This window comes from Battus philenor, unplaced genomic scaffold (assembly GCF_028537555.1).
Source record: "Battus philenor isolate CCGP_79_NKW_IND1 unplaced genomic scaffold, ilBatPhil1.0.hap1 SCAF_1, whole genome shotgun sequence".
NCBI lineage: Eukaryota > Metazoa > Arthropoda > Insecta > Lepidoptera > Papilionidae > Battus > Battus philenor.
In genome coordinates, this window is record NW_027181661.1 from 1,343,268 (window position 1) to 1,356,329 (window position 13,062).

Genomic DNA, 13,062 nt, shown 5'->3' on the forward strand with positions numbered 1-13,062 from the left:
TAATTTGAGATAAAATAGCTCTGATGTCGGTGTAGAATTCTTTCTTTCGAGAGCTCCATTACATATTAAAAAGAAATACTTGCAAGAGCTCTCTCGAAGAGTCTGCATATTCTTTACATTATCGGCTTATATACTGTTTGCCCGACGGCATTTAAAGTTTCATTGAATTTGAGATGAAAGAGATCAGAAGTCGGTGTTGAACACTTTCTTTCTAAAGGTCTGTCATATATTGCTGGGATATACTTCCAAGAGCTCTATTGGTGAGCCGGCATGTTCTTTGCATTATCGGCTAATATACTGTTTGTCCGACGGCATTTAAGTTTCATTGATTTTGAGATAAAAGAGCTCAGAAGTCAGTGTTGAACATTTTCTTTCTAAATCTCTGTCATATATTGCTGGGAAATACTTACAAGAGCTCTCTTGGAGGCTCGACGTATTCTTTGTATTATCGGCTAATATACTATTTGCCCGTCGGCATTTAAAGTTTCATTGAATTTCACATGAAAGAGATCAGAAGTCGGTGTTGAACACTTTCTTTCTAAAGGTCTGTCATATATTGCTGGGATATACTTCCAAGAGCTCTATTGGTGATCCGGCATGTTCTTTGCATTATCGGCTAATATACTGTTTGCCCGACGGCATTTAAAGTTTCACTGAATTTGAGATAAAATAGCTCAGAAGTCGGTGTTGAACCCTTTCTTTCTAAAGCTCTGTCATATATTGCTGGGAAATACTTCCAAGAGCTCTCTTGGTGAGCCGGCATGTTCTTTGTATTATCGGTAAAGTCTGTTTGCCCGACGGCATTTAAACTGGAGGTGGTTGAGCGCTGAAAGAAGTTATGATTTTTAAACTGCATATCAAAAGCAACGTTTTTAGAGACATTACTGCTACATATTATAAAGGCTCGGTGTTTTTGGAATGACTTGATGTGTTTTTCAGTTAATCATTCTTAAATGCCAGTAGTGGTAATGTTTTATAAATAAAATAAGTCACATTGGTTAACCAAAGCACGTGTTTTACAGTTAAAGTTAATTTATCAATTATTCTAGAAAGATCTCTACATACATCGTTATCAGTTGAATTGCATTTAATTTTTCGCTTTGTTTAAGTAACACTTATCATGTTTTTCCCCTTCTCGAATGTTATATTATTACATAACAATCTCTTTCTGATACGATTTAATGTATCTTGTTTCTTAGTTTCGATTTAAATTATTTTACGATTTTGAATGATCCATTGAGAAGCTCGGAATAACTATATACAAGAAACTTTCTGACAGGGCTCTGTGAAAATGATAGTTGAAGAGGCAATAGGTTTGATACAACGTCTAACACAGGCCAGATTCGACCGGTCTTTACTATTTCATATATTTTCATCAGTGAATGTACTAAAGTTAAAAATGATAAAGATATATAGTGAATTGTATTCGAAAATTTTCGAATAAAATAAACTTTATGCATTCGATGTTCCACACGTGACGTCACATTCTGACGTGTTCCGCTATACAGTCAGAGGATTATAAACATGTTTCAGAATAACTAGTTAAAACATATAATTAATGTAGGTAGAATTAAGCCTCGCTTCCATTAAAGCATCGATGTAAATACCAATAAAGATTATCTGGCATTTATATTTTTTTTTTACTTACCTGTCATTTCAAACAAGAATATATTCTTGGAACAAGATTTGTCAATACCTTATTACTTACGAGTGTAAGATAGGATAATATTGGGTAACTATATAATATGATTAATTATTTTATAATCATATCTGAAGTCGCTTATTATGATTTCAATTAAATTTTAGACAAAGGCAAAAAACGAAGCGAAGGATTTAGAAGTAGTGTATTTCGACGCTGTTGGTATAATGTTAAATTATTTTCTACCATGTATAAACATCTCAAAGATTATTAGATAAATTCGAACATTTTTAAAGACCCTTTAAATATATTTTATTTTAATAATTAATGTTATATTTATAACACAAAATACTTATTGCTAGCTTAGTTTAATGACAAAAACAAATATTTAAATAAATCATCATATTATTTATTGATTATTGCAAAATAATAATTGGACATATTGTCCCAATAATATTGGTGAGTCGTATGAGTTCCAATAGTGTTTTACGATAGTAAAATAGTAGAGCATATGTTGCACTAAAAATAAAAAAAAATAAAAAAGGTTGCCTGTAAAAGCTAACAGCAGTCTCCTGCACGAGGTTTTATGCTAAAATTAAGATGACACAGTTTTAGATAGGTGAACATGGTAACACAGTGATAGAGGAAGACTTGCGATCATAGGTGCGAGTTCTATTCCCGGGATACAATGTTATATAATAACATAACAAAAAAAGATTTATAGGGATGATTTGTTAGCAAAAAACTCTAATAAATTTACACCTATGTCCAAACATTCTGTATAAAATGATCACTCTTAAATATAATAGATTAACTAACATTGACAGAGGAATTAAATTTGCGATCGTAGTTGCAGGCTATACGCAGGATACAATGTTAATTCACACTTTGTGCATTAATTATTCAGGATTGCCACTGCACACAAACAAGTTTCCAGAGAAAGAGCAGCAATGTCCTCTGAATGTCATAATATCACAATTCAAAACCCGCCTGGCAATCGTGGTGTATATGGTATATCCCCCATAGATATCTTTGGGGGAGCGTTGCAAGTTTTAGATTTAGCGAAGAATTTTTCAAATATATCTTGAATAAGGATAGCAATAAAACAATACTATATACGATAATACCTTTATATGTACATTATTTTCTCTTACGCATCATAATAAGAGAAGGACTTTATCAATTTAGTCCAAGTATTCTATAAGTTTCCTGATATTTTGGAGAAGTTTCTTATTATATAAATAAAATTTACAATGTGACAATTTTTTCTACGACAATGCTTTTCAAGAGGCCAGTTTTGCGGCATCAACCTTTGAAAATCATTGTTTTTCTAAAATCAATATAAGTATATGTGTAACATTTTTTATTAGTTATCGAAGTCTGTCGAGAAAGATAATAAATTTTATAATTAGTTTAGCTAATCGAAGGCTTTATTGGTATTTGGAATAACTCATTTGTTGTCAATTAATCAAAGGTTTCAGAAATAATAAAAGTGTTTACTATTTCTCCAAAAAGATTTCACTGCTAGAAGTTATTGGCTATATCACACAATAATTTTTATACACTTTATACATGGTGATTTGAAATAGGTGTAAAATCTTCAAAGCTTGTTGCTGACAAATGATCTACACCCATAACCAATCATCTTCGTGTACATATGTAGCGTGTACTAGTCATAGGTTATTGCCGTTTTAAACTGTAGGAAAAGGAAAAAAAAAACTTGAATTATATCAGAAGGTCGGTCAACAAAGAGAGACGTGGCGACCGGCTTACGCTGTCTCTCTTGAGCACAATTTATCGTCGGATTTTCGATTCGGCCACCAATGAAGTTGTTTGACAACAAAATCTTTTGATAGATTTATCCCAGTTGACCGCTTTCAGAATAGCCCCCTCGCTTATTTTTAATGCGCCACCATAATTTATCGTACGCTTTATGCAGTTTTAACATTTATACTAACAATATCATTTTATATCGTCCATTATCAGTGTTAACGTTGAATATACAAAAACTACCTACCGTATTAACAGCGAAACGATGGTAATCTATATAATTTTATATGTAGAACAAAGCGCGAACGTTCGATAAGATATACATAGCTTATTTGTTCGATCATTTATTTGTAAAAAAAAAAAAAACAACAGACACGAATCTACACAGGCATGACATATAAAATAAAAAAAAACATTTCGAATAACTCGATCGTCAGCATTAATAAAATTATGTCGGTACGTATCAATAAAGTGAAACTAAAAAACTCAGGTATTTGTCCCCGTGCAGATGATTGATGCGTGAGTCGGATATCTAAGGCCATTAAATAATAATAGTTAAGACGAAAGGATAGAAGCTATCTGTCAAGAAATCAATCCGTCGAGAACCGGAGAGCGTTCTCGTAATGGATTAATATTAAGCTACCGTAAACGTGAGATTGTATTTAATATACTAATTATTATATTCGATGACAGGGGCCGTGAAATGCGTGTTTTTTTTATAACAATGGAGGGTCGTTTTGTCGATAGGCGATTTTAAAATCTAATTAAAAGGCGTTTTTTTTTTAATTATAACCTCTTTTATTGTACATCCTCTCTTTATACAACCTACTTTGCTAACGCATAAGCCTTTTCAAAATATCTCCTCGATGTCCGGTGTTGCGTCGCCCGTATTTCGCAACTTTTCGACACCTCGACTATGCCGTTGTAAGGTTCCTAGTTTCACCATGTCATCATCATAAAGCCTTAAATTTAAATTGGTACAAATATTATATTATAGCAAAATAAAAGTAAAAGTTTAGACTTTATATGTATCGAATTTCTTTTATTATTTGTTATTCAAATCGATATGAAAAAATAATGATAATCGTGTAAAAGCGCGGCGAGATGGTGGTCGGGTAAAATATATCATGTGCACCGCCGTAACAAGAGCTGACGGCTGAATAGAGCGATCGATACTATCTCTCACTCTCTCCTCCCCCGCCGCCTCGCCGCGCATACCCTAGGCGTGGTATAGCGGTTTTGGTAGAAATATAGCTAACTAGTTTTGTACATTTTAACAGGCTGCCGGGATCGAGCTGAAAGAGAATCTAGCAGCCAGTGCGGCTAGCTGGCCCTACCCTACGGTGTATCATCCATACGACGCAGCTTTTGCCGGCTACCCTTTTAATGGGTAAGTAATTTTTAATCACTACCTCATATATTCTAGAAAAAATATTAAAATCTGAGTAGTTTTTACTATTCAGACTTGAGTTTTGTTAATATATATATATTTTAGGAATTTATATGTATCGGTATAATTAAACGAGCGAATTATGGAAAAGATACTTGTGAATATTTAACAAAATAGGGGAAATGGCGGTTGACAAAAGACTGAATGAGTTGAATTATTACCTATAGGAGCTCGCACGGTACAGTCGTATCGGAAATCTGTCCACTTTATTTAAAATTGATGCTCCTCACGGGACATTCCGGACCCGTAGTTCCCCGTGGCAGTTTTCGAGAGTTTAGAGTTGGAAGTAATTAATTTTTTATTGTTTCGACCGTTTCTGTTTAAAACCGTCTACTAAAGATTTTAACATTTCTATTAGATCGACCAAATAAATCATAAAAAAATATATCTGATTTTTTTTATGTAATAATTCACTGTTGCATAAAGCCGTCCATAAGAGCAAACGTATCACTATATCGCTCATGTACATGTAGGTAGATATACACAGCGCTCTTATGTAAGACGATAGCGGCAAACTGTAAAGGTTGCTGAACACGGGTTTATTTGATATGAATACTGTATCAGATTATTGACTATGTTTGTCGGCGAGGCTAACACGGGAACACGGCTGCGACGCCTAGCGCACAATCGGTGTCGATCGGAATTTTCGTAACGCTATCGCCTCGCTGCCGAATCGTCTTAAACGTTTTCGTCCGATTACCGAATTGCGAACGTGACGACTTTTACATCACCATACCCCTTCCATCTCCGCGTAAGATAAACTTTTATCTATTATTGACATTAGTAAATAATTTTATTCAATTATTTATCCAAAGCCTTCTTATGCGTCGGACTTTACAAAGGTAAGAAGTTTTAAAAGAAATTCACAAACACGTAATATATCCATTCAAATATATTACTTATAATCGCAACTCCAAAGTCGAAGCGATTATTTGCGTGTACGGTTTTCTAATGTTATATTTATGAAATCAATTCCTGGCAAAATATGTTTTTTTTTAAATTTCCCCCTCAATTCTACCATGGGTAAAATTTCATAAACTTCACTCTTAGCTGAACTCTACTATACAATGGTAATATTTTTACATAAATTTCATGTCTTTTCTCCTTATGGTTTCAGAGAAATCGTGATGATTCAGTACATAGATGTAAATATCTTACGTACATACTCGTATATACGAATAGATATGGAACGTATGACTATCCTAAAAACGTCAAAAAAGCGTAATTCTATAGGAACTAGAATCAAAATGGATTTGCCAACAATGGCATCACCTATATCAGAGCTACTGAAATTCCAAAAAGCCTATTTTGAAGCATAATAGTTCGTTACGGATGGCGTCTCATATTTTTCTATATTTAAGTCTTATAGAACTCCAGAAGAGACAACCTTCGATGATTCCTATTATAGAAACCTTGAAAGAGTTTCTTCCACTGCTTCTTCTTTCTATATTTCCGGATTGTTAGTATTGTTAGCCATCCGGACGCTCTTGAGTCGGGTTACCAAACGCGCAATGAATCTATGCCGGGGTCCTCTATAGGGGGCCCTTCCCCCAAGTCACTAGAGCGTCCACCCAAGAGATCTTAGAGTTTGATAGCCTCCATCCGGTTATATTGCTATTGATATAACAACTCAAACTAAAACAGACCATATGAATATCTTCACTATGCAAATTTATGAACTATTCTTAATTCAAAAAAATTCTATATTTGAAAATAAAAAAGGTTATTCGCCGCTAATCGACACGCGACAATAAACCCGTAATAATTCAATTAAAACTCATTGCTACCTTTGAAAGCATTGCTTTCGTATAACTGAATGATCGAAACAATTTGTGATTTATTATTATTAATAATTATTATAAGTATTGGCTGAAAGTGATAATAAATTTAATAATGTCAAAGGAGTCGAAAACTGAAATATTCTTCTTATTCCCTCTTACGTTTTATCTATATATGACGACTTATGTTACATATATATATATATATATATTTAAATCACATTATGAAGCCTATAAACTAACTACAAAATAAGGTTATGAATACATCGGAAGAGATAGAGTATATAGTCTAATAAGATACAAGGTGGTAAAAAATTATAATTATATAGAATTTAAGCTCTAGAAGAGACACTTCAGTTTAAAAAAACAGACAAAAATATTAACTTAAAAAGTAAAGTTTAACTTTAAAAGTGTTTTCAGACAATATTTCAGCGATAATAGCAACTTATTAATTTTAAATTTGGACTTCACGTACACATCAGTGTTTAATTTCTTAACAAGACCTAATAATTCCATTGTAAACAAAATCAGACATATATATATTAAAATGGTTGAAACCTGTGTAACGGCTATTTGAATACTTGTTTACTCAACTTATTGAAACGTGGTCTAGCATTTAGGGTTCTTTTGCATGTTCAGTATCATCTAGGATCCATAGAGAGAGCTTATGTTCGTGATTGTTCTACGAGAATTGATTCAGGAATGGAGAGATCCGTAAAGAAATAGCCGATGAATACAGACAACTTATTCCCAGTGGATGTTCTGTGGTGAGTGGATGATGATCTGAATTGAGATCACGCAGCGGAAGGGTCCGTGAATTTAAAAACTAACAAAGCTAGATAGGCGCGTACCAGCTGCATGAAGACATTTGCACGTAATAAAGCGCTCTACCCAAGTAGAGCCGAGAAGTGTTTATGTTGTATGTATGCTTGGAACGGCGGCGTGGACCACAGGCAAATTAAGGATGGATCCGGATCCAACCACGATTCACGCTGTTCGCGGTGTTGGATACAGAACTACACCAGAGTGGAGATCATAGAGGCACAAGCGTAGCATAGGAGGCTCACACACGAGGACTGATATCCTTGTTTAAGTCAACGAAAGTCGCTGAACTGATTTGAACTGGTCTTATACTATGAGAAAGGCCTATGACAAGCTTCCAACGTATTACAGCTGAAATAACGATGAAGATATTTAACATTATGGCATTTATGGAAGAATCCTTTACCGTTGGCAACAATGGTTATGGAATATCATGCCAGAGGCAAGCTTGAATTTTTTAGAATAACGACAAATGAGCAATCGCCTCAATAATCAAACCGTACAGTATTGATTATATCAAATATATTTCTTTTTACTAGCTGACCTAATAGATTAAGATATTTATACTGCCGGAAGTTATTCGCCTATAAAACTCAGAAATTTTCTATTTTCATTTCGATCCTTGCAAATGGAAATATTAAAAAAGTGTTGAACTCTGTTACTCACTGAGACATTACAGCTTTTTTGAACACAAGTTATCAATTAAAACATAAAATTCAAAATAACACATCTCTATCAATATTTACTAGTATGTTAATTTTCGACATTTTAACTAAGATCAAAATGTAGTAATTATCAATCTAACAGGCTATTGCCCTTTTATAAGACCACCCACGTCAAATAATAACGCAGTGTAACAGACGCCCAGCGCCATCTATCGGCACTGTCGCGAGTTAAAAAGTAACAATATCATTGGTTATTTGTACAAAATCGTATTAGTATCTTTCTTATCTATTCCTAAATTCCTAATCATCCTGTGTAAAGTGAACATTCTGATATATGTTACATAAATTTATCATTTCTCTTGAAATATAGTAAACAATAATTTTGATATGTACTAATTCTACTGTACTGTACTAAAACATATATATTATAATTGTCATGAAATGAACTAAAAATTCACTCATTTAGATATTTTACACACATAAACGATCAATCTGTATTGTTTTAGAAGGAACGCGAATGATAAATTTTTTCTTCGTTCGTTGAAGTCCGTAGTTAGTTTCACGCCTCGTTTGTGTGTGTTTTTACTTCAATTAAAGGGTGCCGTTGTATCGTCGTGTCGATAGACTGGAATGGGATTCGATCAACCGCTCCGACGCTTCTTTTTTAACGTACACACACTGTAATTGATGCTTGTACGTTACAATGTATCAGCGCATAGTAAGTTACGATTTTTCTTTACATTGTCGCGATCGGTGTTAGGAATGGCGCAAAAAACTTATACCGGAGCTTTCACAGATACACTCGTGTTAAACAGAGCTATAGTGCAAGCTTAATTACTTCCGATATTAATGAAGACAATTGTTTTTTTTTATTGACATACTTTATAATTAACGTCCGTTGTATGGCCATAGATTTATTTTTACTTATTTGTTTATTTAGTTTTATTTAGTTAGTAAATGAGTAAGAAAAGGACCAATATTGCCGCATATGCATTTATCAACGGGCTGGCGAGCGGTGCAATTTATTGCATGACTACCACTGCATGTGCGGAAGTGACGCTGTCAATAATATAAACGCTGTTAATCGTGCAATCAATGGGTGTTGGGGCCGATTTGTTCTCGTGTGGTGATCACAAGCTGTAGACGCAACCTTGGCAAGCCTTTCACTAAGACCGATGATGATATAGTTAAGTTCATCGTAGCGATCTTTCGGGAAATAGACATCATAGTATATAGATTTTCATACCCATTAATCTACACAGATGTTTTATTAAACAAACTGTACTTAATATATCTATACACTATATATGGTATACGTATCCACGTCTGTGTTTTGACTAAAATTGCTCTCGAAATTTTATTTAGATAAGATAAGTTCACATTTTTGATAATTTTTAAACTTTATATGGCCTCTAAATTTGAACTTGTCAATTTGAACTCTATCATGAGTTTTCATGATAACGGAAATATTTCGTACGTAACATAATAAGACATGGCTTAAGGCCACTCGGAGAGCGATGGAAAGGGCTATGTTTATAGATTCGCTGCGAAATGGAAACAAAAATGAATAGATGCGTTGAATAACCAAATTCACTGACCTAGTTTAAAGAATTGCTCATCTGAAGTGGTTGTAGTGGGACATCTCGATCGTGTTTGAGGCTGCAAGTTTCTCAAGCAGCGACCACTAGATATACGAATGCTGAAATACATCATCTTCAGTTTTAGTCGTAGATCGTCCGCTATTGGACACCACAAAGACCAGTCCAGCGATCATCGATTCTAGTGAAGGGTATAACCACGTCTCGATATCCGGTTCGTGGTCGCCAAGAACATTTCGGCCACAACGCCCATGGATGAGAAACGATACGCATTCGGAAAGCTCTGAAACGTGTTGTCGACCAAAATACTAAGCAAAATCACAATAACGAAGGTCTTTGACCAATCTGTGTTGCTGATGATGAAACACAGATCCGAAATGCTCGCATCAAGCAACTTCCTGAAAACTTTATTATTTCGTCGTTCCACCTACTAATTAAGTGAGACATAGTTATTAATGACTAAATATAAATTGTTAATTTGAATATACATCGTCCACAAGTGGGCAAACGTTATGGACGCTAGATGCAAGCCGTTTGAAATTGATTTGCCACCTTTTGGGAAGCCTATGCCCACAACTGAATGACATTTTAAAATGTTTTCCTTCAATATAAATTAAACACAAAATACTTAACTTTGAAATTGCGATCTTACCATCTTTAGTTACTCCTAAACTAACAATTGATATTAATTAAACCCCAATTAGCGGTGATAAAAGTTTGAATTCATAAACCGTGTTCAAATTATAACGTTTTCTGGCAAATCCGTCTACTGGATACGACTTAATAACGCTGCCTTAAACTCGGGGCGTGTCAGTGTGAACGGGAATGATTGATGCGTTTCGAATTGCAGACGAAAGTTGTTGGGATAAATTAATATAGATCTTAGATATGCAGTCTGATTACCTCTGCAGATATTTTGCGATTGTTTATAAATATATTTAAATTGAATAGTTAAATTATAAAACATTTTTTTTGACTTGAACAATGTCCCGTCTTAGATGCAAATTATTACATTTATTGCTTTTATGGAAACATAAGAATGTTAGTTCTGAAACGTAAATATATGGTTTTTATTTAAATAACCATTATCATCATAGACATAGGTTATCCACGGCTGGATATAGGCGTACTCTATCGATTTCTAATAAAGTCTCTTTGAAGCGACCTTAGCAAAGCCGTTGATGTATTAAAGTTTTGAAATGGCAACCACGGATTGTCAATTAATAAAGCAACTTGGAAATTTATTGTTCTATTTGCTAGTCTGAGTTCAATCATGTGGAAAATGATTGCCACCAACTCTCTCTCACCCACTCTTTCTACCAAATCGATTGAGTTGGTGGTGGACTTTTTTCATTCCACCAACTCTCTCTCACCGACTCTTTCCACCAAATCGATTGAGTTGGTGGTGGACTCTTATCTTTCCACCAACTCTCTCTCACCGACTTTTTCCACCAAATCGATTGAGTTGGTGGTGGAAACTTTTCTTTCCACCAACTCTCTTTCACCGACTCTTTCCACTAAATCAATTGAATTGGTGGTGGACTCTTATCTTTCCACCAACTCTCTCTCACCGACTCTTTCCATCAAATCTATTGAGTTGGTGGTGGAAACTTTTCTTTCAACCAACTCTCTCTTACCGACTCTTTCCACCAAATCGATTGAGTTGGTGATGGACTCTTTTCTTTCCACCAACTCTCTCTCACCGACTCTTTCCACTAAATCGATTAAGTTGGTGGTGGACTCTTCTCTTTCCGCTAACTCTCTCTTACCGACTCTTTCCACTAAATCGATTGAGTTGGTGGTGGACTCTTTTCTTTCCATCAACTTTCTCTCTCCGACTCTTTCCACCAAATCGATTGAGTTGGTGGTGGACTCTTTTCTTTCCACCAACTCTCTCTCACCGTCTCTTTCCACCAAATAGATTGAGTTGGTGGCGGACTCTTTTCATAATCAGATGCGTTTGAATCTTCCATAGTTTATTTTAAAGTATGCAATGTATATACGTTGCTCCTAAAACCGATGGCCGTTGGGGCAGAAAGGATTTCAGATGGTGACCACCATTCAGTAGACGCGGCGTAAGTAAGCTCCCCCTTTAGGTAGACCAACGACGTTGGGTCGCATTGAGGTGCGGGCAGTGCAAGGCCTGGTCTTCGTGGTAGATCTTTGGAGAAGCGTCCATCGGCTGAAAAGAAGATGATACCAGGAACTGTCTTCCTGGTAGACAAATTTAATTTTAGTTTCTATCAAATATATATCTTATGACGTAAATGCGTAATAATTATAAATGATAGAACGTAAATATTAAATTAATAAAAAATAATTATTTTACTAAAATAAAAAATATACGATCTATCACCGTTCTTTTTGAACGAACTTGCTGTGGAATTTTCTTAAGCTTTCTATTAGCGTTAAAATTATATTAATCCGTTATAATTGAGATACCTTTTCCATCTATCTGTAACACTGAAAATGTCAGATAAATAATTAAACAGTTTCACTATTATTCTATTTAAAATATTAATCAAAATTTATTAAATATGGATCAACGCGAGCTTTTGTAAAACTAAATACATCACACGGCTTTTCATAGTCGAATTAAATTTAAATTTAATGATACGTATTTTTAGTTCATAATTAAAATATTGATTGCTTCCCGCTTAACAAAGTGGGTAATAATTAATTAAACATGTATTATATTATATTATATTATATTATATTATATTATATTATATTATATTATATTATATTATATTATATTATATTATATATAAAACTAACACAATAAATTTTTTATATACTAATTAGAGATATATTTAATCTACATTGGTGAACAGAATGCATCTAATAGTAATTTTATTAATGCTCTTAATGTAATGATCTTCTGTGTCAAGTAATATGGCACCAAACCTTTACTACGTTATTCGTACCTTCGGCATAGTCTGACTGGAAAATGATGGCAGCACGAGATAGGTGATCGTGACCTTGAAGTGGGTGTCTTTAGATACGGTGATGACCAGTTATCACCACGAGGGTTTAATGGCGAAAGATATATACTTTTAAAAATTTCTTTTATAAAGTATACATCACTCGGGAATTGAATCAATAGTGGGACTTAGTAGTTACAGAGAAGTCGTTTAAAAGTGTTCGATATATGAATATTAAGCAAAATAACAAGTGTGAGAAGACAATGCAGCTGGCTTATAAATCACCAGCTAAAAAACGCATAACAAGCGTTAAATAGAACAATTAATAGCTTGTAAAACTCGGGGCGTGTTCGCACTAATAACGGTGTAATAGTCGGCCACGGAGTACTGGCAGGTGCCAACGTTCCATATCTCGT

The 13,062-nt window shown here is 34.3% G+C and overlaps 1 protein-coding gene across 1 annotated transcript in view; it reads left to right on the forward strand.

Moving 5' to 3' along the window:
• The window catches only part of mirr (mirror), an 88,461-nt gene that overhangs the window by 38,296 nt on the left and 37,103 nt on the right, over nt 1-13,062 (forward strand). Inside the window, exon 3 of the mRNA XM_068777601.1 lies at nt 4,690-4,799. Coding sequence (XP_068633702.1) covers nt 4,690-4,799 — 110 coding nt within the window. The remainder of the gene's footprint in view (nt 1-4,689; nt 4,800-13,062) is intronic.